Genomic DNA, 27,150 nt, shown 5'->3' on the forward strand with positions numbered 1-27,150 from the left:
AGATCGAGCAACTGACGATGTAATGCACTTCCGTAAACAAACCTTGCATTAGCAAGTAAAAGCGGCTATTATCCCCATGTTAAATATAAGAACCTGTGCATATGCTACCTTTGTTTACTTTATTCGCGTTCAAAATATAATCTTCCCGTATTACGTAATACTTCTTGTCTTGATTGAGAAAGTTCAAATTAAAAAACTACTTCAGTATTTATATGTTTTATAAATTATTATTATTTTTAAATTGTATTATTTTAATCGCTTTTTATTTAATTAAAGTATTTTATAACTACTATTATATGTTAGTGGTATATGTGTTCAGCTCGGTCAATATTTAATAAAATGTAACATATTTTGCTAAAGGATGTCGGGACGCAGGGGCTCAAGCATGTAAGCATGGGGACTGTAAACGCAAAGGTTGTGGGGTCGATTCCCACGATGAAAATAAATCTTTTATATTTTCATTATCTCTACCATTTTATTGACTTCTACCATTATTACTTAGCTCTACCACTCACCATGCAATGACGCAAAACTTTCCATAAACAATAATTCTGGAAAACAATTCGAACATATTATAAAAAACACGGAAAGTGCTGAATTAGAAAGCAATTCTTTAAAAAACAGCAGCACAACAACGAAATTTAAAAAATGTTTCTCCATAACAAGTACTTCTTCAACTATAGATTAACTCGTGCGTAACAATCATAGATTGGAGATTAATTTCACCAAGCCCTTCACACTGTCAACTTATTTAAACGCCACGGTTAACAAACAACATAATGCTTTCACTTATTCTTATTGCCGTGGGTATAACCTACTTGTTAATAAGAGACTTCATTGCAAGGGATCTTCGATCTAAGTGATCTCAAGAACGTTCTTAAAAGAACGTTTATTGTTTCAGCTTTTGATAACATCGTCTTATTCTTAATGTGTTTTATTAAATAATTGCCGGATGCATAATCAAGTAAATTTAAACTTTTTGTATGGAGTTATGTTAAGGTTAAGTCGATAATTTAACGATTTCTTCAATTACCTCTTTAACCTGTCTACTACGTACGTATACAGTACGTACAAATATTTTTTTCTAATATTATTTTATTCAAAAAAGTGTTATTAGTTTTATTAAATATATAAAATGAAATCATTCTTTGCAAGTATCTCCAGCGTACGATTTTTTAGAAGTTCGGAGTTACATAAAAAAGCAATAAAGAGTTCTCTTCTATCTTATTATAATCTACTTTGTAATATCTATTTTAAGATATAACTGTAAAAACATCCACCCTAAATGTTAATTCAATTCATAAATATTTAAAATCATTTATTTACATAAAGATTCAGCTGGTTTCATGAACTTCTATCATCGTGCCATCTGTGTGCTGGCTTACTCGCGTATTAGTTTAATAAGAAATATATTTTATGACGTTACTAGGTATTGGGGCTCAGTTACATTCTTAGAATTGATATTCTGTATAAAATAAATTCTAATAGTATTGTACGCTGTCGTGTCTTAGTTTATCTGTACGCTTTTGTTGGATAGCAATTCCATAGTAATTTTATAATATATATCTATAACATTATGAGGGAAACTTTTAGTTAGACTATTACTTAGGTATCTCAATACAATATGGTATCTCAAAAAAAGTTAAATAAAAAGGCTCTAAAATTAAGAATTTGCTAAAAATCCTGCTTCGAAGAACTCTATTATTATTGGTTCCGGTCTACATCGTGCAAAGTTAATTGTTCGTGCTAAATTGAATTGCCTTATCTACAATTAAAAACATCTACAATGGTCCTGGTCTTAGAATATTTTCTTTACAAATCGTATATTGAATCACTTATTTGTGGAAGAAACAATTCATTAACAAATTTCAGCTACAATTTTGTGCTAAATTATATATAGGTAATGTCCGATATAGACAGTACGTTTAATATCACGAAACGTGAGAAAGATTCGCGATTTGAGATACAAACGGTTATCTAAAGTCTAACCAAAGCGGCCGGTCTCTTTGACGTCCAATTACAGTCAAAAGCAATTTATTTTAATCGTACTTCTATCAATCCATAACGAATAGAAATTATATTGGAAAATCTTCTGAGGCTTTGATCGACTATTAAGTACTTTAAGGAAATGACGTTAGGAACAGTACCAGTGGTGTTAATGCTTAGTTATGCTATGTGTATATTTCACCTTGCAACGAACGCTACTCAAAATATCATTTAAAAAAACGTATAATATTTTGGGACAATTTGAGGGTTTCGTGGCGTAGGGACCAACAGGCAATCACTTGCAAATTCACCGGAAAGAGAGGAAGTGACTTAATGAGGCCAAGTGTCTTAGCACTTAACTAGGTCCCCGGCACCCTTAAAACCCTACCCCTGCCTACCCTAAAAACAGTAGCGGTAGCGTTTCTTAACTGTAAATAAAGGACGTTTTAAAATGGTAAAATTAAAAAAAAATCAACAACGTCTTAATAAAAAGAATTAAGAAAAATGATTAATAAAATAATACAATACAAGTATTATATTAGTAATTCCATGCGTAATATATAAATGTTGTACAGACAAAGTTATCGCGCGATCTGAGTGAAGGGGCGGTACTAAGGTGCTATTGTCTTAATGTCGAATTATGTCTATAGCGACATCGAACACGCTGCCCGCGATCATACATTCCACCGTGACACCGTGACACAGACACCTGATGCGATGAATATCTTTTTCAAAGTCACGAGACCACCCTCACAGCTATAAATGGAATTATAAAAAGTAAATAGATCATCAACAGATATCATTCCTTAATAAAAAAGATTTAATAAGGAATGATAGATATCTAATGAATAACGATTATTATGTTTATAAGAACGTTTGCAAATTCATAAAAAAATTACTAAAAATAAAAGTAATAACCTCGCAAAACCACTTAATGTTAATGATAGGTACATGCTCTTTACGACTGCTGCCTATGTCTACTTATCATCCGCGGCTGCTCATGTTTAACCATTAACTCGTGTTTTATGACTTCACGGACAAACTGGAAACAAGATTCTCGAATCCGCCAGACGAATGACATCATAAAAAAATACTTAGATTCCTTTATTCAAGGTACTAACAAATTTTGCAAAGTTAACTAACTTTAAGAATTGTATACTCAGTTATTTTGTCATATATTTCTTTTTCTTAAGAGTTATTGTTTTGAATATAACATCCATCCGTCCATCCATCCATTAACATCCGAAAACCATCCCTTTTGGTCAGAACATACTAAATACGCCTCGACATCAAATCAAAGATATGAAAATATGACATCTTTCATTTCCTCTTGTGGGAATTGTACCCACTACTCTCTCGTTTATAGTAACACGTTTGTGCCCCTGCACCACGACGTACCTCAACACATAAATATAGTATTTCATATATTGCATTGTAATGAGATCATCTGTATTTAGAAATCCACAGAACATTAATATGCTCAACCTCGCATTATGGCGAGCCTTGAAAGCATTTAAAATTCCAAACAGTCGCATTAGCAATAGGTACTTGTTCTCCAGAATGGACGTTCATCTTACGTAATCCACAAAAGTTAAATTACTTATTTGTAATGTCATAGTATTGATTTCTTTTTATCCTTTAATACTATAGACTTTTACAATAGATTTAATTACCTCAATAGCAAATCACACTATCAGGCTCTTCTATAGCTTATGCAAGTAAATATGTCATTTTAATCTTACTATGCCTAATTAATATAATTAAAAAATACGTAGGATTTTTAATTTGCTCATACATTTACTTGTACTTTGATAATTACTCGATTTTAATAAAAATCACTCAATTGTACCATAACAAGGGTTTTTATAAATGGCAAGTGAGGTGTCGGATATAATATTTAAAGACATTTATCTTTCTTTAATAATTTTTAGTTTTGTAAGACCAGATTTGAACATACAAACAATATTGAAAGTAATTTGTATTGCTACTCAGGAAAAGGGGGTAGTACCTTAAATTATTCATTCACGAGTGCAGAAGCTAAAGCACAGCCTCATCTGCGTATCACCTTTTCCGTGAACGAATCTTTTATTCATGAAAGTCGTGTGATTTTCTCGGAGATTTAATTTTGTGTCTTCAGAAATTGCCTGTTATTTTTTGGATAAGGATCGCTTAAGTTGTTGTCCTAAAATAGTATATATAAAGGTATTCTATTTAAGCTTATATCCATACCTATATTATAAATTCGAAAGTAACTCTGTCTGTCTGTTTGTCTTTTACGCGATCAGGGTCAAACCGCTAATTTAATTGTGATAAAATACTCATATAGAGATACTTGAGAGTCTCAGGATGAACATAGGATACTTTTTTTTCTCATATTTGTAATATTTTCGATATATACCAATATATTAAAATACTTATTAATTTGACGTGCATCCCATCCGCCATGTTAATAACAACCGTCGCTATGCGACCGTTGGTAAGCAACGATTTTCAAAGTTTGTTGTTAGAAAACGTCACCCAAAATTAGGTCTCTATTGAAAACTGAAGATAATTTTATTAATATATTTAATAAATATTCGTATAGTTCAAGCGGGCGTAGCCGCGTTCGGGTCCACTAGTCATAAAATAAAACGGAACAGCTTCACTTTATATATGTGTTGCGGATCTCAACGCCGGGCGTTGATGCCAGAGTGAAGAACTGAAAATATTCTAAAATAATAAATCACTCCGCCGAATGGGGATAGAAACCACTACCGCGTTACAATTACACCCTTGCGCCCCCACGCCACGACAACCTCATAGGCCAATAGGTAACTTATATCATTATAATCGATAATATAATAAATAACAGGAAAACGTAGACTGATGTTCTATCGCATGAGTTTCAACTTCGCTTTCCAATATAGGGGTCGGTATATTTGAATAGGCGCGTTAATCGACGCATTAGCGCAAAAGAGTTCCGATCGACCATCAATAAGGCCATCACCGCAATCACGTTCCCTGGGACGAGGGGCTATCGTTAGTTCTTTACTTTGAAAAATCGTAACACGCTAGGACGTTTTCTATGTATCACGTGATATTTTTGGGAAGTAAAAAATTGTTGACTTTAATGATTTCAATTTAATGATATTCATTTTCGGGTTGCAATAAATATTCAAGGTGAAGGCAGTATTTTAACTGGACCTCTTTTTAACATGCATTTTCCTATTGTGTAATATAATCTCTTTTTTACCGTACCATCTCCTTCGTGTGTTCTCCATACAACGTGACATTGGCGAAGTGATTAGTGCTCAACTGGCACGCTCCAAACCCCATAAATTAAGAACTGAACTGAACTGGGTAAATATTCAAATTTACATAGACCCGATACAAATGTTTAATTTTAAGCAATATGCACATATTTCTACTTTAAACTATTAAGAAAGAAAAACTGATTTTGTTTACAAAGAAATTAAATAATCAATGTTTAAATAATTTATTTAAATTTTAAATAAATGGTATGGTATTAAATACTATTTAAATAATATAATATATTGAAATAATAACACAATGTCGAAAAATACAAAAACTTTATTACTTGTTAAGTTAAATAACCATTTAAATTGATTATTATTGTTATCTATATATATAAAATCGAAAGGTCACTCACTCATCACGAAATCTCAGAAACTACATGAGCTAGGAATCTCAAATTTTGCATAGGAGTTACTTATAGGACGTAGGTACTCGCTAAGACGGGAATTTGCAATATTCGACTTCTAAGAGGTTGTTTTTGGGGTTGAAAGTTTGTATGAAACTTCGTTACTACAAATGCTAGGAGTCTTAAATTTTGCATGGACGTCACTAGGACGTAGTCATGGAGACAGAAATTAATAATAACATAGTTCACGCGGGTGAAACCGCGAGCGGGCCGCTAGTCTATATATATATATAAAATCGACAGGTCACTCACTCATCACGAAATCTCAGAAACTACATGTGCTGGGAATCTCAAATTTTGCATAGGAGTTATTTATAGGACGTAGGTGCTCGCTAAGATGGGAATTTGTAATATTTGACTTCTAAGGGGTTGTTTTTAGGGTTGAAAGTTTGTATGAAACTTTGTTACTACAAATGCTAGGAGTCTCAAATTTAGCATGGACGTTACTTATAGGACATAGGTACTCATGGAGACATAAATTAATAATAACGTAGTTTACGCAGGCGAAGCCGCGGGCGGGCCGCTAGTTATGTATAACGATGAAAACAGTTTAAGGCAAAACATTTTATTAACGCGGCAACCGACACTTCAGTTAGAATCGAATGATCACAGTATGGTTCATTGCTCTCATTGTCCTGTCAAATGGAAGTTAAAAGTCGTACTATACCACCACAATAATGCTAATATTTCATAATAATATGTAGTTAAATTATATAAAAAAAATATCTTTATAATAAAATTAGAATGCCATGAGAAAGAAAAACATTTGTACAAACAAACAAACAAAAGAGTGAACGGTAAAAAAACGACCTTTGGGGGCACCGAGTGGGTGTATGAATGAATTACGAGACGTAGTAACTAATGTTTAGTGAAGATTTTTGTTTTAAGGGCATCTTAATTCTTGATTTAGTAGAAAGACTTAATATTCTTGTTCACAATAAGTCAAGGTGGTCTCTGGCCCTTTCCGGGCAATAACCCTTGGTTTACGAGCGCTCTAGCACAAAGGTACATTAGCTGAACAACAGGAATAGGTAACTTGTGAATGTGCTTAAGCCGTGGCTGGACGGCAGTTTATGATTTATAATCACCTTATGCAAATCTATAGCTGAATGTAGCCAGGCTCCTGCGTCATTTTATCCCAGAGAGCGCGCGCGGCGGCCGCGTGACGGAACCTGACGTACGATTGCAGTCATTTTATTCAATTTTCTGCCCACTACGTTCAAATTATTATAACGTCCGTCAAGTCGTTATTTATTTATCTAAATAACCACTCTAACTGCAACTACTCTACTTCGAGCGTATGCTTAGAAACTCTCTTAAAGCACATGATGAATATGTCTTAGAAATTGTAAATTGCACACTTTACTGTTCGTCCCGAGATGTAACTGGAGATTCGTCGGAAGTAGTAGTGCATATTGTAACATGCTCATGCAAGAATATTATATTTCTCGCATTTACTCATAAAATTTTATGGTGTCGTATATTATGTCATACTTTTATATAGAATCTAAATTTTAAATATAGAATCGAAATTTATTACTGTTAGGTACATATACATTTTTCTTCAATTGCTGTCATACAATTAAAAAACATCGATAAAAGAGTGTCACATCACTCACCGTAATCGTATCGTAGATGCCGTTCTGGTCGCTGCGGAGTGGCGAAGGTAAAGTAGCAGAGGGTAGTGTGTTTTCAGCTCGTGCCGGTGGAGGTGATAGTTGTAATGGGTCTCCATTTCGAGCCCACGTTCGATGGATTTGCCAACTTGTATCCGTAAATCTGGCTTTGTCCTACGAAAAAAATAATTAAATTTAATTTATCTTAGTGTCCTAAAAAAATATCCTTATATTTTTTACGTGTATTTAATGTACTACTTATATAAAACAAATCAAAGGTGTAAAAGTCTATTCAAAACACTGTCAGACTTTCAACTGTTGTAAATTGAATTAGTACAAAAACTAAACTGTATAATTAGGCGTGTTATTAGCAACTGGACATAGTCACGGGCTCACGGGCTCAGGGGCCGTTCAAAAAGGTTTCGCGGCCAACAAAGAGCTTTCAGATCCGTGTTAAAATGATAATGAATGTAGAAGTGCCGTTTGTCGTGTAATTACTGTTTAGACATGCGATATGGTTTGCGGCACTTTCCTCACATTGATTTCAGTAGACGGAGAGAGCCGCTAGAGGTACCTTGCTGGTCGACGCTCGATAGCCGCTCGAGACGAATTCAATATTCTGGTCACGCGCGGAACTTCTAAGCTGGACTTCTTTGTATTACGGACCACGTCCATCGCTCATACCGTACAGGATACTGCAGCGTTTAATCTTAAAAGGCGCTAGGCACGTCGTGGCCACCTAACCTCATAGCATAGTTTACACTTTGCATAAATTCTCAAATTAATATTTATCTTACCAAATTACTATTTTCTATACTAATGCATCGTGTTATTTATTTTGATAGATGCAATAGGCACTCATATGTCACTCAGTTATCAAATTCGGAAAATAGAAAAATTTTTTGCGAGCGAAAATCAAATAAAATCCTAAAACATTTGAATAACGTTATTAAGTGCATAACAATATACATACTAAAATAATTAATGGATTTTCTCTAAAGCCACTTAATTAATATCAAGTAAATATTCAATATTAAATCAAACGGCGAAACCGCGAGGGGGGCTTAGTCATTACTAATGCATTTTCAATCAAAAAACTCTTAAAAGATAAATGAAGCATATACTCGTGCTTAAATCATTTTATAGATAACCTTACGCAAATCGATTGATACCTTGAAGGATATTTATTGGTATTCATAGAAGTAATACATAAGCTATAAATTAAGATAATGTATAAATATCAATGTAATTTTGAGGCCAGTCACGGCGCAGGGCCACAAGTTTGTGACTGTAAACGCGACTGGTTGTGGGTTCAATCCCCACTCGAAGACATGAAATATTCATTTAATTTTTTTTTTATTTCTTCGCTCCGGTGTCTAAGCAAAACGCGGCGTTGAGTTCCGCGACTCAACATGCAATACCTCCAGAATTCGACAAAAAATGAGGAACGGAGTGTCTTAACACTAGGTTCCCTCTGCATACCCTACTGTATGTGGGACACAACGTAAATCTGATTTTAATCAATGTGATTTTCATTGTAATTGCTTTATAAACAACTAATTAGGTAAGTATTTACGACTACGGATGTCGATTAAAAAAATATGCAAATAAGTAGTTCGGTAACTTTAACTTCATTAATTTGGGTGATCTTAATAACGTATTGTGTAATTTTGGACGATAACGAAGTGTGATAAGTAATACTAAGATTAGCTTACCATGGAATGAAAAACAAAAATATATTCTAAAATATTTAACTATAGCAAAAATGGAGGTTTGTAACTAGTATTATATATACGTATATATACACAAAGATGATTTAATTTATTTCTAGCCACTTTCTATATTAATATCATAGCAGATTTGACCTTCTTAGATAAGGTGATAAACTACCCACGTGCTGGATGTATTGAATATTGTAAAAGTAAACAGAAGTATGCGTGGGCGCATGCCTATGCACTTCACATTTGGTTATTACTTTCCACACATTGGACTAAAAGTAATAAACCTAGAGCATATTACAGATGTATTATGTAAAATATCATTAAAAAACTTATATTTATTCTACGATAATTGTTATTTAGCCTCGACCCTTCAACCTGTTGTTATATAATTTTATATAATCTCAATGAGGTAGTGGCCATCACATATAATTTTCATATTTAAATACACATTAGCATTTAAAATGAGAAGTATTTAGGTAAGTAATATTCAAATACATACATCTTTGTTTGTTCGCTTTTCTTCCTAGAGAAATCGTTGATATTAGAGAGTACGAATATAAGTGTTAATTACGTCTAGTTCCACTTAAGATAAAATGTATCTGTGGAAAACAATTAAAATAAATTACTTTACGCAAATAATTACTATACTCCTAAAGAACAATATTCAAAATTTAATTAAAATACTGTATATATATAATGGTATAAAATTGAAAATACCTAACGGTAAATAATATTTACTCACTGACATGCTTTAAATTTAACATAATGACTATTAATTTTTATCACAGTATCTTATCAATTAATTCATTAAATTCCATATACGTTTCAGAATGTGCAAACGGTTAAGAACAGCAACCAGAACATTATTGCGATATGTTTCCCCACTGATAAAAGTTATCATATCACTTAAAGAATAAATGTACACAAGTAAGCAGTATAAACAGAGGTCAAGGACAATCGGGGCACTAGCTGCGAGATTGCTGCGGCAGATAGCAAAATGGGCGGCCGGATCCAGTTTTTCCTACCCGTATTATTTGCCTCTGGCAGCAATAAGAGGAATAGGCGGGACAAAAATGTTATTATTAACTAAAAATTTTATATTGTTGAACGAGATAGCGTCTAATACAACGTGTTCAGTGATAATCTTCTTGTCGTAGAATGAAATGAGGCCGTCGCGGCGCAGCGGCACAAGGGTTTGACTGTAACGTGACGGTTGTGGGTTCGACCCCCAGTGGAGGAAGTGAAATATTTATTTATGTTTATATTTCCATTTCTTCGCTCTGGTGTCGAGGCAAAACGCGGTGTTGAGTTCTGCCTCTCAACCCGCTATTCCTCTAGAATTCGGCAGAAAGTGGGGAACGGAGTGTCTTAACGCTAGGTTCCCTCTGCCTACCTTGCTGTGTGGGTGATGCAGCGTGAAGCTGATTTATTTTTTATCTTCACAATTTTCCAATTTCCACTATATGTATTTTCGTCAAACCTTAATTAGGCAGCGTATTTAATAAATAATCATTGGTAACTGCGTAATACGCTAAACCCGTAGGTACTGTTGTAAACAATAGTTTTGTTTAATAAATTCGTGTCTAGAGTTTAACAAATTTCAAATATAGCGCGAGCGTACGAGAGTTTAGAGTAATTGGAACAAAGTAAGGCTGCCATGGCAAACAACACAGAATTTAAATAAAAATAGGAACGAATTATACAAGCACTACAAAAATTATGATATAAGGATATTTAATAATATAGATAATTTTGAAGAATTCTTGTAAAAATTGAAAACATGGTAATTGTCTACTATTGAGCAAGTATACTTAGTTAATCTAACTAAGAATAACAACTAGGTAATTTATTGTATAACACATTTATTTTACTTTTTTTCAATAATTTTCAAAACAAATAGGTATACCAAATTCACATGTAGAGGAATGAATGCCGAGTTTTGTATTACTGTTTACTTATAGAGATTAGAGAGCAACATTGCTGTTCTATGGCTTCTCGTTCAATTGACATTTGACACCTAACCATCAACATTTTAAGCGTCAACTGCGTGGGGTTCGAGCAACCAAAGTAATAAGTTATTGAATTTGAAAGTAATATAAAAAGTATTACAACTATACTTTCTAGTTATGTTATGCAAATTAAAAAACATTTACAATAATGTATTAGGTTTAGGTAGATGAAATTTAAATGTATTTGTAGTTGACTTATAATAAACCTATTTGTCGAACGTACACACAGGTCACAGATATACGTAGATTAAAACATCTGTATAAACAACCAATTGATTGTAAAAAAGTCATTTACCTACACTCGTTTAAATTTTACATTAAAAAAATATGATTACTATAATATAACTGCGACTATATAGACATTTAAAAGGTAACATAATTATTATTAAGAAAACTCTTTAATCATCTAATCATATTTGTCATTAAGAATACATCTAAACCGTAAATTGTTTTCCATCTTCGAGAAAGATGTACAGTTAATGGGTGTCGGTGAATTCTAGTGCGATTTCAATTATCACGTTCCCTGGTCGGATATAACTCTAATTTGCAAATATAACAACAAGCAAAGAACGTAACCTGTGGCCTTCAAATGATAAGATAACCTTGCCTTTCAATTTATTTCATACTAAACTCGGCGTGCCGACTGACGTGCAGAAAAGAATCTAATGAAACGCTTATCGGAGCTGACGTTGTTTCGACGGTTAATACCGGTTGTTATTTACATGTACAAACATACCTTTAAAATTATTATTTGTTGATCATTGTATTATTCATATGTAAAATTCGGGATACGTTTAAAATTTCAACAAATATTTGATCTGAATGTTTTTATTTTAATCTAAAAACGACAAGTACAACGAAAAAGTACCTCATTTTCAAAAGGATCATCTGAATGGGAAACTCGTCTCTGTTTATCTCCTGTAAACGACAGCCTCCTCTTGAACAGTTTCATCTTTCAACGGGAGTTTACACCACAAGTCACCTCTCCTTGTAGTTGGCGAAACGTATCATTACTTATTTGTTAAAGACGAGTGCACTTTTAATAACATTTTTAATAAAAAGCCAGGTATAAATGATATAGAATATTTTCGCGCCATTTAATCTGTGCGCGCATGCGGTAACATCGTAGTGCGATACGGTCGCGCGCCCGCCGCGCACTGCCCCTGCTCCGCTCGAGCACCCACCGCCACCGCGCCACCTTCGCGAGCCGCGACACACCGGGAGCGCGACCTATTGGCTCCCTCGAGTATAACGTCAACAAACGCACTTTAAACAAACATCTACTAATAAATAATATCTACGTTAGAAATGTTAGTGAAACTTCATATCCATTTTTCCTATACTGATGAGAAATTTCTACAAACTTTGTATTGGTTTCCCATGGAAATAAACAAGACCTACATGTGTACTCTGAATGGTTTTGCAGAACATGTCATTTCCAACATCCGTTTCCGTACCAGTAACTGAATTATGCGTCTACGCACAAAATTACGAGTGCAGTAAAACATCCGGTGTTACCATAAACAATATACTAATATTAGAATCTATAGGCCTGCATTTGACATTTATGCCAATTACTAGAATATTGATGAAGGCACAGCAAGCCACAAATCAGTTTGTTTAAACTAAAGCATATTTTAAGAAAACGTATAGTTTTTTTGATTAACATAATATCTGATTTGAACTGATGAATGATGAACAATTTTTTTTACATGTATCTAGAAATATAGAGCGCTCATATCACTTAAATTAATTATCTTAAATTTGCTTTAAATAAATAAAGCGTATAAAATAACTATGCTGCCTTATAGCACTATGTAAATAATTAAAAGATCAAATATATATCTTAATTTGTAATATATTATTATCCAAGGAGACAAAATTATAAGAAATATAATCTACGTCTGAAGAAAATGCAACCTAAACTTGGGACAAAAATTTACAAATCCACAATTGATTGTAACATTGCTCACAATCGCGATCTGCAAATTAAATACGCCCGCAGCAACTGGGAAGAAATTAAATGTAAAATTTTATCTTTATTGGTGAAAGGTTTTTTGCTATCTTCTTTTCTCGACGTCTTTAAGATGTAATACTTCTGATAAATCTAAGATCTTGCATATATATCATATCTTGAAATATAATAAATCTTAGCATATTTTGCAACTAAGTACAGTTTTGTTCTAATAAGAAATATTAAATACCAGCTATTATACATCCATAATCCCAATAATTTATTATATACTCCCCGAAACCGTCACAATTAATCCGTGCTGCCAATATGTTGTTACCAATGATAATCCATAAGCAATTATTACAAAGATACCAATAATAGTATTTGTAAATTTATTTGTTAGATTACTTTTCAAAAGAACAAAGATACCAATACATACAAATACATGGGAATCAGTTCAAAACAACAATGATGTACCTACGATCATTCTTACAGCGAGTATAAATTAGGAATAAATACACAATCAACAGCCATTAAAGCAGGTATCTGAATTCATCCAACTCAGAATCTTCGCATATATTTCATTGTACGCAATAATTGTAATATATTGCAACTTCTGAGCTCAGCCCTGAGTGTCTCATTTGTCTCAATCATTACAACTATGCATTGAATTTATGTGACTTTATTGATGATATTTCTATTGTTCAAGCATAAGAATCTATACTAAGGAATAAAATTTAATAACTAATGACTTTCTGTCAGTCTTTATAACACTACTTTATTATCATCTATCGACTTGTCGTGGTGTCACTTAACGAACGGAAAAAGATTTAACTATAATAAAAATTCTTTTTTCGATACATAAAAAATGTAAGGTAACGGGATTTGAACCAGTGCCTCTTGGAAACCGTCCAAGTTAGTTGGTTTCCAAGAAGCACGGGTTCAAACCACACAATGTTAAAATATTCTGTTTCTAAAAAAGTATTTTTCTTTTCTAAGTGTGGAATAACACTTAAAAAATGTTAAAAATATAATGAAAAAGTGTTTTAAATGTACAAAATTATCCCAATTTGTCTGGGAACCTCTGTCCAACAAAGATGCCGTATAAGTGTCATATTCGACTAAGTAACAGGTAAATCTTTTAGTGGTTATCCGTAAGGCCCACCCCTAAACCAATGGGAACGAAAACATATACCTAAGGAATGCAGTATCATGTCTGTGTGAACTTACTAATATTTGTAGTCTATTTAACATCCTCCTCGTGATACGTTTATTTTTCCTTCAGTAATTCACACTATCATAGGCTACAAATTTGTTTAACTCTATAACTATAATTATTTTAACAGCAAATTTTATAAAATATTGTTAATATATTACGTTATGGTTTACTGTTTTTGCACATTCGCTCTTAACTAGTACAAAAAGAACATATCGAATCCACAATTTTAGAAGCAGTGGACCGTCCGCCATTTTGTTTACATGTTAGACAATAGTTTCGTTAGTTAAAAATAATATGAGAAAAATAAATAAGGAGTTATTTTGTAAACGCAAGCCACATTTTGACACCATGTCTGGCGCGCAGCTTTCTTATTCACGTTCCATTATCATAATCATAATGGAAGTGCATACAACCAGCAATTTCCAACCACAAACGGCACTTCGTATCAGATAACAAGCTTATAATAAAGAGGATATTCAGTGAGCTGAATACACGAAAGTTGATAATCTTCTGTGACATGCTTCGAAATTGCAAAGTTTTAGTTACACAAAGGCGAAACACTTTTGTTTACTATTTGTTTATATCTTAAAAAAACATTTTTCAAACTCAAACCATGCTCATTACATATTTATTTTGAGTACTTAAAATTTATGTCAATTTATAATAACAGTAAAACTAGTGAATCCACTCGAAAATTATTAATTGATAATATTATATTTGTGTTTTGCTTTAACAGTCTGGTGTCTGGTTGGATAATTTATAACGAACCCACTAACCACAACACAACATATCTAAAATGGTCGGTTAGCGTAGAGCATAGTCACTATTACTTTTTAATGAATAAGAATTAAGTTTTTAGTAATTTTTATATTATATAATAAATATTTATAATATAAAGATTGACAATGCCCACTTATTAAAGGTTACTGATTTGATTTGCAAGCACAATTTGAATATACATCCATTGCCACACTCGACTAATACTTTACGATTGTTATAAAGAAACCAGTTCTAGCAGCTAGATGACAGTCTCTACCGAGAGTCGTAATTATGAAATAGTGTTCATTGTTTAACTGTAGGTACATACCTATTGCCTATTTCTATCCAGTAAAGTCACAGAACATGCGTGTATAGATACATATTTATATATTTTGCGTACTTTCTATTTAAAATTTCATATGAAATTTTAAATTTTAAATTTTTAAATATAATATTTAAAAAATATCTGTAATTGTTTTTAATGATTTATTTATCTTTTCATTCAGCTTAATGCATGTAATACTTATTAAAGCTTGCTTTGAACGACTAATAGCGATCTTGTTCATAAGGTTATATGTGTGTATGTTTAATAACACTGAGATACACACAAAATTAAATAACCCTTTCTGAGGATCGAATTCACGATATCCGTCTTCGCAGTCAAACTATAGGTACACTAAACTTGACCAAAAGGTCGGCCAATGTACAAAATAAATACATAATATGAGTATCTACAGGTTTATATTATTTTTTTTCTTTTGTTATTACAATATAAAGGAATGTGCCAAGGAAATAAATAATACTTTAAAATGACATTATAATTTATAAAGATAACTTACAGTATTTTGTAGTCGCTGTAATACCTCCGTCGAATTGGCTGGATCCGAGACCTCGATTGCGCTCGATATCTGAAACAATAAATTATGTAAATAAACTTTTATAATATAAAAATTATACTCATAAAATAGATATGTAGTAAAAAGACGTAAAAATTAAGAATTATGTGAAAATCCCTAAAATTTTATTTTTGTATATAAAAAAACCATAATACTTGTTGAAAAAGTACGAAAGAGTTGCCGTATTTTGCCCACAAGAACAATAAAAGTATACGCTCATCTTGTCAAACTATCTTATAACAAAAGATTCGTGGATCACAAACGAGTAAGTGGGTTAATAGCACCCGAAGGAGAAAAGCGACGGAGCAGCACAATGTCCATGTCTGCATTTTATTTCTAGGTACCTCCAGCTGCTAAAGTTTTCCTGCGTATTATGAACCTCGATATCATAATGCTATAGAAACTCTACTTATGTAAGTAAAAGCAGGAACTGGTAGATAGGTAGGTGCGTTTATAATAGCTATGCGACTTTCATACTATATTAGAATGAAATGTTACGTGAGTTGTCTAAACTTAATATTGGCTCACAATAAGGTTGCCTTAAAACGACCCTGGCGTCCAGCCAGTTAAATGTAGGCTACGGGCACTATACGATATTTTGTTATTTATCAATAACAAACAAATATATTATATAATTGATATACATATATTTATAAATGTCGGCTTGACGTTGAGTTCCGCCACTCAAGAGACAATGCCTCGAAAAATTCGGCGTAAAGTGGGGAGCGGAGTGTCTTAACACTCGGTTCCCTCTACTTACTCTGCTGTGTGCGGGATACAGCGTGATTTTTAATGTTATTTTTCTATAAGAAACAAATACATCATATATTGTTTTGGTAAAGTTTGTCTAACAAAAAGGCTTAAATTTAGGTTATATTTAATCATTGACTATGTATGTATTGTAAATGTAAGCGCACTGACATTTCCGCAGCAATGAGATCTTTTACTATATAGGTTTTGCTTGTGTATCCTTTTATGGAACACAAATATAAAATTACCTAACATAAAGTTATAAATTATTTCACTGGCAAAATATATAGAAGATATATATCCTCAAGTTCTGGCTCTGGTAGCCAGATATAACACAGTATAGAAACACCCAGTTATTTCAATTCTGTAATCATCGTTACACTGATGCGTGTGCCAACCGATATTCAGTGACGTTAAAACGAGTTTGATTTTCAGCATTACAATAAAAAAATATGGATCATTTGGAAAATGTGAGTAACGAGCCCTACATCATGTCAAATACAGGTTTATCTGCTATCTTGTGGTTTAAGTTGTTCAGGGCGGTAATTTGTGGTTATTGTCTGCACGATATCTCCCATATCCGCCATGCGATTGCTTTACCATAATGTGTACCAACACTTCTCAACACTACAAATCGAAGTTCGAAAGTTTACATTTTCCCTTAAGATCCCTATTAAGTACAGTATACAGTCATGTGAACTATGTGAAAGGCCACCATTTTCTTAGCTTACTTGAAAGTAAATAAATAGCTTTATATATGACTTTTTATGAGTCGTCAAAATACCACATGTCAAAATACCAGTCCTGGCGAAGAGGTTCAAGAGTGCGACCGTAATCGCGATGGGTTATGGGTTACATTCCACTCGAGTTCCATTTTTTAATATTTTCAATTCCTCGTTCTGATAGGTGGCCGAAGCGTGGCGTTAACATCCGCTACTTATCACTCCATGCCTCCAGAATTCGGCGGAAAATGGGGAACGAAAGTGTAGTAATGGGAATGGAGTGTCTTAACACTAAGTTAGCATATTCCCTCTGCCTATCATGCTTTGTATGGGAAGCGGGAAGCTTAAAAAAACATATCAAGTCAATCCATTACATTTGTGACACAGTTAATCCGCCTACAAGAAGTTATTTACATATTTTTCTAAAATAAAAAGGATAAAACAAAAACTATCAAGTGTTACCACAACCAGTCAACTTTTGCGGTAGAGTTTAGAATTTCGAATAACAGAATACACCTAACGGCCTATAAATATAATAATGTATATAAATAATAATATACATAAATATTTAAAATACATAATTACTTTATCATTTCAATAAGACGTTCTCCATCGTTACATTAAATTTCGTTACTACTATAAGAAATACCGCAAACTATGAAATTGAAGATAATAAGATAAAAGATAATTTTTAATAATACAACTGATATCGAAAGACTTTGACAACTGTTTCCTCACTATAATAACGTACCAGCCGCCCATTCTCTCTGTGTTACAATTACAGAGAAAATTAACAAATAACATATACCTATGGGTGCGAAATAAAGTTAACAGAGTAACGCAACGAGCAGTACATGATGAAAACACAGTAAAGGATTGTTTATGAACTGAATTTAGCGAGGTTCGTTAAGAAGCTCGACCACTCCACATGCCGCAATGCCGTAAAAATAAACCCAGCGCTCCACTCCCTGGTCTGGAGTCGGCAATCGCCCTCATTCGTGTTACTTGATCGACAACAGGCCCCCACTCGCCAAGCTATTTATTGGGTCAATCAGGAAATCGCAACGTTAGTACTGCTTATTATCATAGACAATTTCCTGTTATCCATAATATATAAATATCTCAAACGTAATTTCATCACTTTAAGAATGTAGTTCCTTAATTTAACGGTAGTTTAAGTTTGCCAAAATATAATCGAATTTCGCTTATGTCAGTCAAAGGCTTTTTGAAAGTCACGAAAGTCTATAATTTAAATGTCCTGTAGTGGACACCCGGGACTATTAACTGTCAGCCAGTTCGACCGCAATTTGTAAACATGTTCTTAATAATTATAAGGCTCTCTGGGTTCCAATCAACGGCCACATTCTGCTTTGACAATTCAATATAATTCCGCAACACTTGTACGCCTCGCAACTTAATTAAATTTTGTATTTTTAATTAAATGTTTGTTTTATTTCGGCAACTTTTTTTAAGGTGAAATGTATAATAAAATATAATAAGTAATTATTATCACAAAAAATCCTCAAAGCTCATCAGAATTAACACACATAAATGTTATTATTACCTACTTGACTTCTAAATGACTAATTAAAGTTTTAAAATGGTCCGCTGAACTAAACTTATTTATTACTTCATTTGAATGAAAGTCTTGTGAGATAAATTATGCATTTACAGATCTTTTTGATGCAAAAGCCGCCGCAAACACATCAATTTAGTAAGTTGACTTCAGGCGTGCGCACGAATTCCAAGACGCCGCGCGCCGCTTGCATACTCTTACATTTAGTTTTTAAAGGAATTAAATAAAATATTTAAGGTGAAATGTTATTATCGTTTTATGGTTGATTGTCTGATATGCATTTGGAGTTCGTTATCATCTCGACCAGGATGTAGTGGTAGCATCACACCAAACTGGAGCACATATATACATACATACGCGAATGTTTAAATGTGTGTAAACAATAATTTAGGAATATAAAACTCGAAAGGAGTTTAAGTAATTAACATATTAAAATATATTTTATTGTTATTAGCGATATGAAAGTTACCGTTGTTAAATGTTTAATTGTGTGAGAGAATGTTCCGTGAATCTCATATCCTTGCAATTACATATTATTTTTACTTATTTATTAAATTTAATTAATTTGGCACCCAGTTTTTAATAAAAACATAATATCTAGTATTCAGTAATGATATTTATGTACAATTAACCAGTCTATCGTTTCGATAGTATCGTTAAAAAGTTTTTGATCATAATTTAGAAATTCAATACATACAACAGTTTTGGGTTCGTCCCCTCTCAGAGGAGAATATAAATAAAACTTTAAAATTTAAAAATTATACAAGAAATATTTCCGAAATATATGAAATTTTGTATTCCATGAACATATTTAGTGCTAATATTTATTGCTCTCTCTGTGTACCACCCAGTAAAATAGATGCGTAAAAATAATAAAAATTGACCACTCCTAGCATTATAATTTGTACTATTGTTATAACAGCTACAATTATATGTAACAACACCTATTATTTTTAGATTAAGTATAAGACAAAGCATATTACCGCCGCACATATTATATAACTCAAACTTATTTGTATTCTTGTACCAGTGAGGGCTTGTAATATAAAATTAGTTACGCCAACTTAACGTGATTGCCATTGTTAAAATATAATATTTAATACAGAGTAATTAAACTCAAATATCCTAGACTTTTAATCTGTTAGCTACTATGTCATTTATATGTTCCAGTAGTGGTCCAAAAGAACTAAAAAAATTTAATTAGCTTCACGCTGTATCCCGCACAAAGTGTGACTATAAACGTGACTGGTTATGGTTTTGATCCTTAACACTAGGTTTTTTGAGCCTTAACACTAGGTTCCCTCTACCTGCCCTGCCAAATGCGGGATTCAACGTGAAGCTGATTTTTTTTCTCTAAAGAACAAAATAAATATCTACGCTACATATACAATTGTGTCAGTGTTTCAATAGTTGATAACAAGCTAATAACTAATAAGCAAAGTCATGAACATGCGGCCAGAAGCCGCGGACGAGGTTTCTAGCAAATGTTTGCTGCCTTCTACCGTCCGCGGCAGAGTGAACGAGGCTAAGCAAAGTTTCCACATTATATATTTGTTTTGCAAAACAAACAGCCACTCTCTGAAGTTCCTGCCGATATTATTTTAAATTGCTTTTATTCACACGACCCGAATTATTTATACATTAATGTTCGTCCATTAATGTCAAAATTTTGGTAATGTTTGTATGTGTATAATTTGGCTTAACTCTCATTTTACGTAACCCTTTTTTCAGCATCACGCATGTTCCGTATGTAGGAAATAGCATGGTAGATAATATTTAGAGAGAAAATAATGTTAAGAGATTTCGTTTCTTCGTTTCTCCCGTGGGTTCGGCGATTCAATGTTAAAAGTCTTGTATCGTTTTACGACTTTAGTGTTCCGAATAAACTAACATCAATAAATTTAGGATCTCTCTCATTTAAAATGTAAAGTAAAGAATTACTTAAAATAATAAATTGTCGCTATTAATCTAATTAATTTTAAGCTGAATAATAGTAGAAAATTTTAATAAATACCATGTTGAAAATTTATAGCTAAACTATGTTATTTGTTATTGTTTATTAAGTCTGTTTAAATAACAATTTATGCTTTTTATAGGTAAAACGTGAGAGTTACTTCAGGTCGTGTGTTGTGAGAAAGCAACTTGTCTCTACAATTGCTATTCCCTCCATAAAATTAATGTTCCAGAGGAAGGTAAAATATCTGGAAATAGGTTGACATTTCAAATATCCGCTCCACGATAGCGTTCCAAATTGCCTGCAATTGTAGCACTTATATATAAAAGTGCACAGTTATTTCAGAATACTATATTATGTATTTTGTAAGCAATATATAATATATTTTGAAGGCCGAAGTATGTTATACACGCTTAAGTGGGGAAAAAAGTGAAGCTGCTAGAAAATATGTAGAATAAATGTTAAGAAGTTTTTTCCAGTTAAATATGAAACTAAAACAATCCATACAATCATACATATTTACTTGGGCGAGTATGACGGTATAATAAAAATTAGATATTTTTAAACTAAGTTGTAGTAAACGTACTTAATATCCATGTATATATAGTCAGCATTACATGAAATGGCCACAGTGGTTTCCGCATGGAGCATTTTCTGCATACAAATGGTTAAAGCGTTAAATTTTGTGAGTCATGGCCGGTCTCACAAATCAGTTAACAAAATGTTTTATTATACCAATAAAATATTAACAGCTAAATTTTGACGTCATCCTTTGCACATATTATTAAGCGACCTCACGCTTTTTTCCGCATAGGCAAAGGTTCATTTAGTGTTAAGAGTTAAGGCACTCCGTTTCTCATTTTATTGGTTTCGTTTCGCTTTATATATGAGAGCGGAAAAAAAATCTCTCGGACTCGAACCTACAACCATTGCGTTTACAGTCAGTCGCTATCGAACCGCGGCACCACGATTTTAAGTAAATACCAGTTTTAAATAAATTATATAACTTAATGGCATATAGGTGCTTATTGCTGGCGCGGCTCGTATCAATCTAGGCAAATGTGCAGTCAGGTGTTAAACGTGTTCACTCATTCCGTTGATTGCAGTTAGGAAGCAATTACAAGCAGATATAACGAGTTAAGTAACTTATTTATGTTATAAATGATTTAAATTAACATAAATGAAAATCTAATATCCTTTTTTTTTTAAATATCGTAAATCTAACATCTATTATTTTTAGTGGTTAACATAATTATATTTTCAGATTTTTAAACTTTTACCTATAACTTTACACTTCCTACATATTCTAATATGTACCTAAACAAAAGCTAAATTTTCGTTTCAAATAGGAATAATTACTATTAATACAATTAATTCCTTAATATTTTATAAACTTATTAAATACAGATAACAGTCAATGTAGATATGTCAAAAAAAATCACATTTTCCGTCATAACATTGGGTTCAAATAGGAACAATCTTTTCTCGGATGGGATACTGCAAACAAAATAGGGCCTCAGATTTATACTACTATTTTTAACTTCGTTTGTATGGAATTTCGATCTACTATAGATCTACATATGGGCCAGTCTTAAAAAATTCAAGATCCTACCCAATCCTAATATCTAAACAACCAAAAGTTATATTGAAAATCCGTTCAGTTCAGAAGGCAGCAGACAAAAATATAAATTGATTAAACGTATACTATGATTACGAGAAAATTTTCCTACTTATTTTTTTTACAAATAAATATACAGACACATTTTTTTCCTGTTTCATCATAGTAGAATTAAAGATAGATAGACAGATAGATAAAACCCCTTGGCAACTCACGCTCGGGAAACGACTTACTTTATGATTATGTACATAATTAATTATACTAAATAGTAATTAGTATGGTAAATTTGTAATAGTTTTAATGAATTTACGATCATTTTCATGATATAAAAGTACCAAAACACCGATATCTTATAGTCATATAACTAAACACGTCCTCTAAAAGCTGATTTGATCTCGAGATGCCGTATTTACATGCCAACTAATGAGCCACCGGTTTGGCAAGTCAACAAAGCGATCTACGAAAACTACGCATCTTATACGGACCTCATTTACTCGCTTATAAATTTATACGTAATTTATAAAAAAATATATTATTGTATTTTTATACTTTTACACAAATTCACAACATCAAAGTTCACACATCGCATTACAATAAATTAATGAAAATGACATTTACAATGTCATGATAGCAATTATAATGAAATAATTACTTCGAAATTATATTCAAAACGTAAAACAGCTTTGTAATTCAGAATACCAGAGCATTAGCCTTCCCGGGCTTCTGACCGAGCTTGCGGCCATAAATTCATATTAAAATTGTTATAGCGTCTAAAATTATAATTGTAGGTGTATGCTTAGCCAATTGGAAAACTATAATTATTCAAATTGCGAGTTAAACCGCTTGTTAGCGGTCGATCCAATGAAGCATGTAAGATCTGTTCCCGGGCCCTTCGTGCTTCGGGCGAGCTGACCGGCCGAGCATACTCTAACACTGAATCACTGTATCCACTTTTGACTTACGTACTAGATTAATTTTATCTCCTTAAAGGGCGATGTACTGCATGCTGTACTGGGAACAGTGTTTAAACATTTACTGAAATTTTATACAAATACTCTTTTAGATATATCTATATAAATATGTAAGTATTTATTATTCTGAACTATGAACAAACACCTAAATATTTACATAACATTTGTTACAATATAAGAATTATCAATTAAATTGTGTTACGAAACAACTAACTTTTATCATTAAAAACATATGAATTCTTCTAATAAGATTACGTTTATTTTATCTATTTCGTCCATGAAGGATTAGTCATTGTGATTTGATGTAAACAATGTGTAAATTAAATATTTTTGTATATAAATGGTAGAACGAGTGATGTGTTTTAGTTGGCATTTAGTATGCATGCATGCATGGGAACCTGACACAAGAGATACCAAGCAGCGCCGGTGTCAGTGTCATATGACCCGAGTATTTCAAAGCCAAGTCGTGTTCTTGCCATTTTATTTGTTCGCAGGGTATAAAATACCTTCGCCTATATCAGTGTATTGAACTAAGAGCGTTTGCGTTCACGTGGTAGGGCCGCGTCTAGCGAAACGAACTAAATATTACAATGTTTAACATTCATTCGACGTTTATATAGAGAAATAATACTCAAATATCTAAGTTGATATAAAGCTTATAAAATGTATTTCCCATATAAATTATGTTACCATATCGTGTAAATAATTTTGAAATTAATTATTAATTATCTTGTTACATACCCATAATTCGGAGCTTCCGGAAGAAGTGCTACCGCTTCCAAGGCGATTGTTACGATACATTTCTCACTGAAAAACTAATGTTAATCTTGTGGAAGTTCACTGATCAATTATTGCGGGTAGATATATCATGAATAGTAGAGTTTCCATTAAGAATACTTGTCACTTCACTTCACATTATCACTAGTATAACATTCACAAGACCTAAAGTAGAGCACAGAAAAATTCTTACTCTTAGTTAATATGTAAAGAGAGAGATGTAAGGAGAGATTGATTATAACAACTTATACAATAAATTAAATATTTAATATTGATATTTCAATAGAGCGGTACACCTGTTAGTTTTGAAATGGCATACGTGACTCAAGTACGTAAGTTATCGCTAAACTCCAAAAACATAACACACTTATCGGATATCGCGCAATCGTCGTCGACAATTATCAACGAATCCATTCTATTTTTATTTGATAATATATCACAATCACCTTGAACGTTAGCTATTACTATTTTGCATGTATTTGCATGAGTAAAGTGTTAGACTAAGCTAGCTATACAAGGCGGAAGGAATTATTTATTGCATGTCTCGTAACTCTACTTTGTCAAGTATTTTCTAGGACTTGTTATTTTAATATTAATTTGAATGTTAAAAGAGTTGTTATTTGTTTTAAAACATATAATTTACAATGTCGTTTATGTGTAAGCATATTATCTTTAACAAAATTAAATAATGTTATTTATAATAATTCATAAACATTACCAGTAAATCTTTAGTTATTATGTCTTAATTAAATAGATTACATCACAGCAAAAAAGAAAGAATTACTTAATTAAAACTTCACTTATCTATGAATGAGCAACTGAATGGTCAGTTAAGTAACTCTACGTTTAATAACAAATAGCACTTCCGGTAATTGCTGTTACCGGCACAGATTCAATAAAAAATATAAATATAACTTTAAGTAAAACCAATTTAAGAATATATTGTCTTCTTTAAAGTTATTTAGCTAATAATATTTCACCTACTTGTTATTTCATATGTAAATCATATAAGTGTTATACGATAACAACCAGTAAATTTTAGACTCTACCAATATCAACACAAAGACCCACGGAAAGATTTATTTAAAGACCATATTAACTATTTTGTGTGAAAATAGTAATTCGCAATGTATTACAAAGACGCGAGGGTATTTCGCGTGCGCGTAGGCCGGTCGGCGCGCGCGTCCACACTGCTCTCGGCTCTCCTAAGTTGCCGGCTCACTACTCACTACTCAGCCTAGCACTGGTTCCGTGGTTCGCGAGATTGGCCGAAAGCCGAAGGCACTTCGACGAGCATTGCACCTGACACTCGCCCGCATATCCCAACACCACCCACTAAAACATTTAACCAAGCTTTACAATTTTAAAATCCGTACATATTTTTAGCATTTCCATTTCCAAAAAGAATCATCTTATGTCTGTACTTTTTTTAAGAACTTCTAAAATAATATATTTTACAATGTTATTTAGAATAGTGAGATTATTATCGCAGATAGCGCAGAGAGTATTTTATTAAAGTAGATTTTTTTAGCTTCAAGCTCCATCCCGAATATAGAAGCGAAGAAAAAAAATACCTAGTGCTAAGACACTTCGTGGCACACTATTCATCAAATTTTCGAAACATTGCGTGTTAAGTAGAGACACTCAACGTTTTGCCTTGTTAGCAGGCCAAAAAAAGGGAACATATATATAAGTAAATTTTGAAGCATGAAGCGTTACAATAGTTAAAAATTGTAATGAGTTATATCATATCTTTAAGAAAATTACACTCAAAACTTGTGAAAGATATTTATCAATGTCAGATCGTACTAAATAAAAGAACGGCGGAATGCTTTTAAAATACAACGTAAAACATTCACGCTGAACTCATTCATCAGATTCGAGTAGCGTTCAGGGCTCGGGCACCTTTCCCAGTAATTCCGGCGTGCAAGCGGCCTCTTCATTTGCATTTTGCACCCGCGCGGCGAGGCACAAACCCGGCCAGTACTGCAAGTGCTCTTACTAAAATTCACCATTTCGACTTTGAACAGTTGAGAAGTAAATTTTGGTTACTTCTTTACAAATAATAATAGTAGGATTTGCAGGTTAATATATGCTATAATTATTTAAGGTTTACCTTCCGCACCATGCCAGGTAGAATATAGAGCCTAGTGATCCCCACCCCTTTCACATACACACTTGTCTAACCAAAACGGAAACACGTCTCCTGGCACATTATAATTTAAAAAGTCCTAAACAAAGTTGAATTTAGCCTAACATGACTTTAGATTACCCTTTAATGGTGATAATTCATAAACTACTAAATATTACGTAAAGTCGGAATATTATTGTTATTTTTGTGTCCCATAAACAAAGCACTTCACGTGAATACGTTTAATTATATGTAATATATATTTAAATATAAAACTTGGTAGGACCTTTTAAATTAAATTTAACATGGCATTCAAAAATTCTTTCTGGGGTGTTGTTTACGGATGAGACACAAAGTGCGCGCGCATCGATCAATCAAAATATGATGTACATAACCTTATCTCTAAGTTCAAGTATTACTATATTACCTAAATCTATATAATCCAATAGATTAGATACATTCTATGTTATCCTAAGACTTCCTTAATTAAATAAGATGCCTCACAATTCACGAATGACAATGAATACATTTATTAAAACAGTTTCAAAATCTAAGTATAAGCCAAAAAATGTTTGAAATTATATCATTTACTAATATATTAGACATCCAGCATAGTAAAAGAAAAACCAAACATAATATTCATTTGTTTTGTTGTAAGTTTACTCATTCGTATATATATACATACATATGTATGTTTAGACGCATCGTTTTATTATCAATTGTAGTTATATCACAAAACTTCAATGATCCTCCTACATTTACTAGAGAATTTATGGGATTTTTACGACCCA

The 27,150-nt window shown here is 32.5% G+C and overlaps 1 protein-coding gene across 6 annotated transcripts in view; it reads right to left on the bottom strand.

Moving 5' to 3' along the window:
• The window catches only part of by (focal adhesion protein tensin), a 68,689-nt gene that overhangs the window by 22,265 nt on the left and 19,274 nt on the right, over nucleotides 1-27,150 (bottom strand). For 2 of the 6 annotated variants that reach the window (XM_085185386.1, XM_085185375.1), the window contains exons 4-5: nucleotides 15,804-15,872; nucleotides 7,306-7,476 (exon numbers count right to left, since the gene is read on the bottom strand). In XM_085185386.1, the coding sequence (XP_085041512.1) occupies nucleotides 7,306-7,476; nucleotides 15,804-15,872 (240 nt within the window). Of the gene's footprint in view, nucleotides 1-7,305; nucleotides 7,477-11,900; nucleotides 12,199-15,803; nucleotides 15,873-24,192; nucleotides 24,471-25,212; nucleotides 25,413-27,150 lie in introns of those variants that run through there. The other 4 variants (XM_085185414.1, XM_085185404.1, XM_085185395.1 and 1 more) reach the window with 4 other exon arrangements.

This window comes from Heliconius melpomene, chromosome 1 (assembly GCF_056956725.1).
Source record: "Heliconius melpomene rosina isolate 202511_hmr_F chromosome 1, ASM5695672v1, whole genome shotgun sequence".
NCBI classification, from domain to species: domain Eukaryota; kingdom Metazoa; phylum Arthropoda; class Insecta; order Lepidoptera; family Nymphalidae; genus Heliconius; species Heliconius melpomene.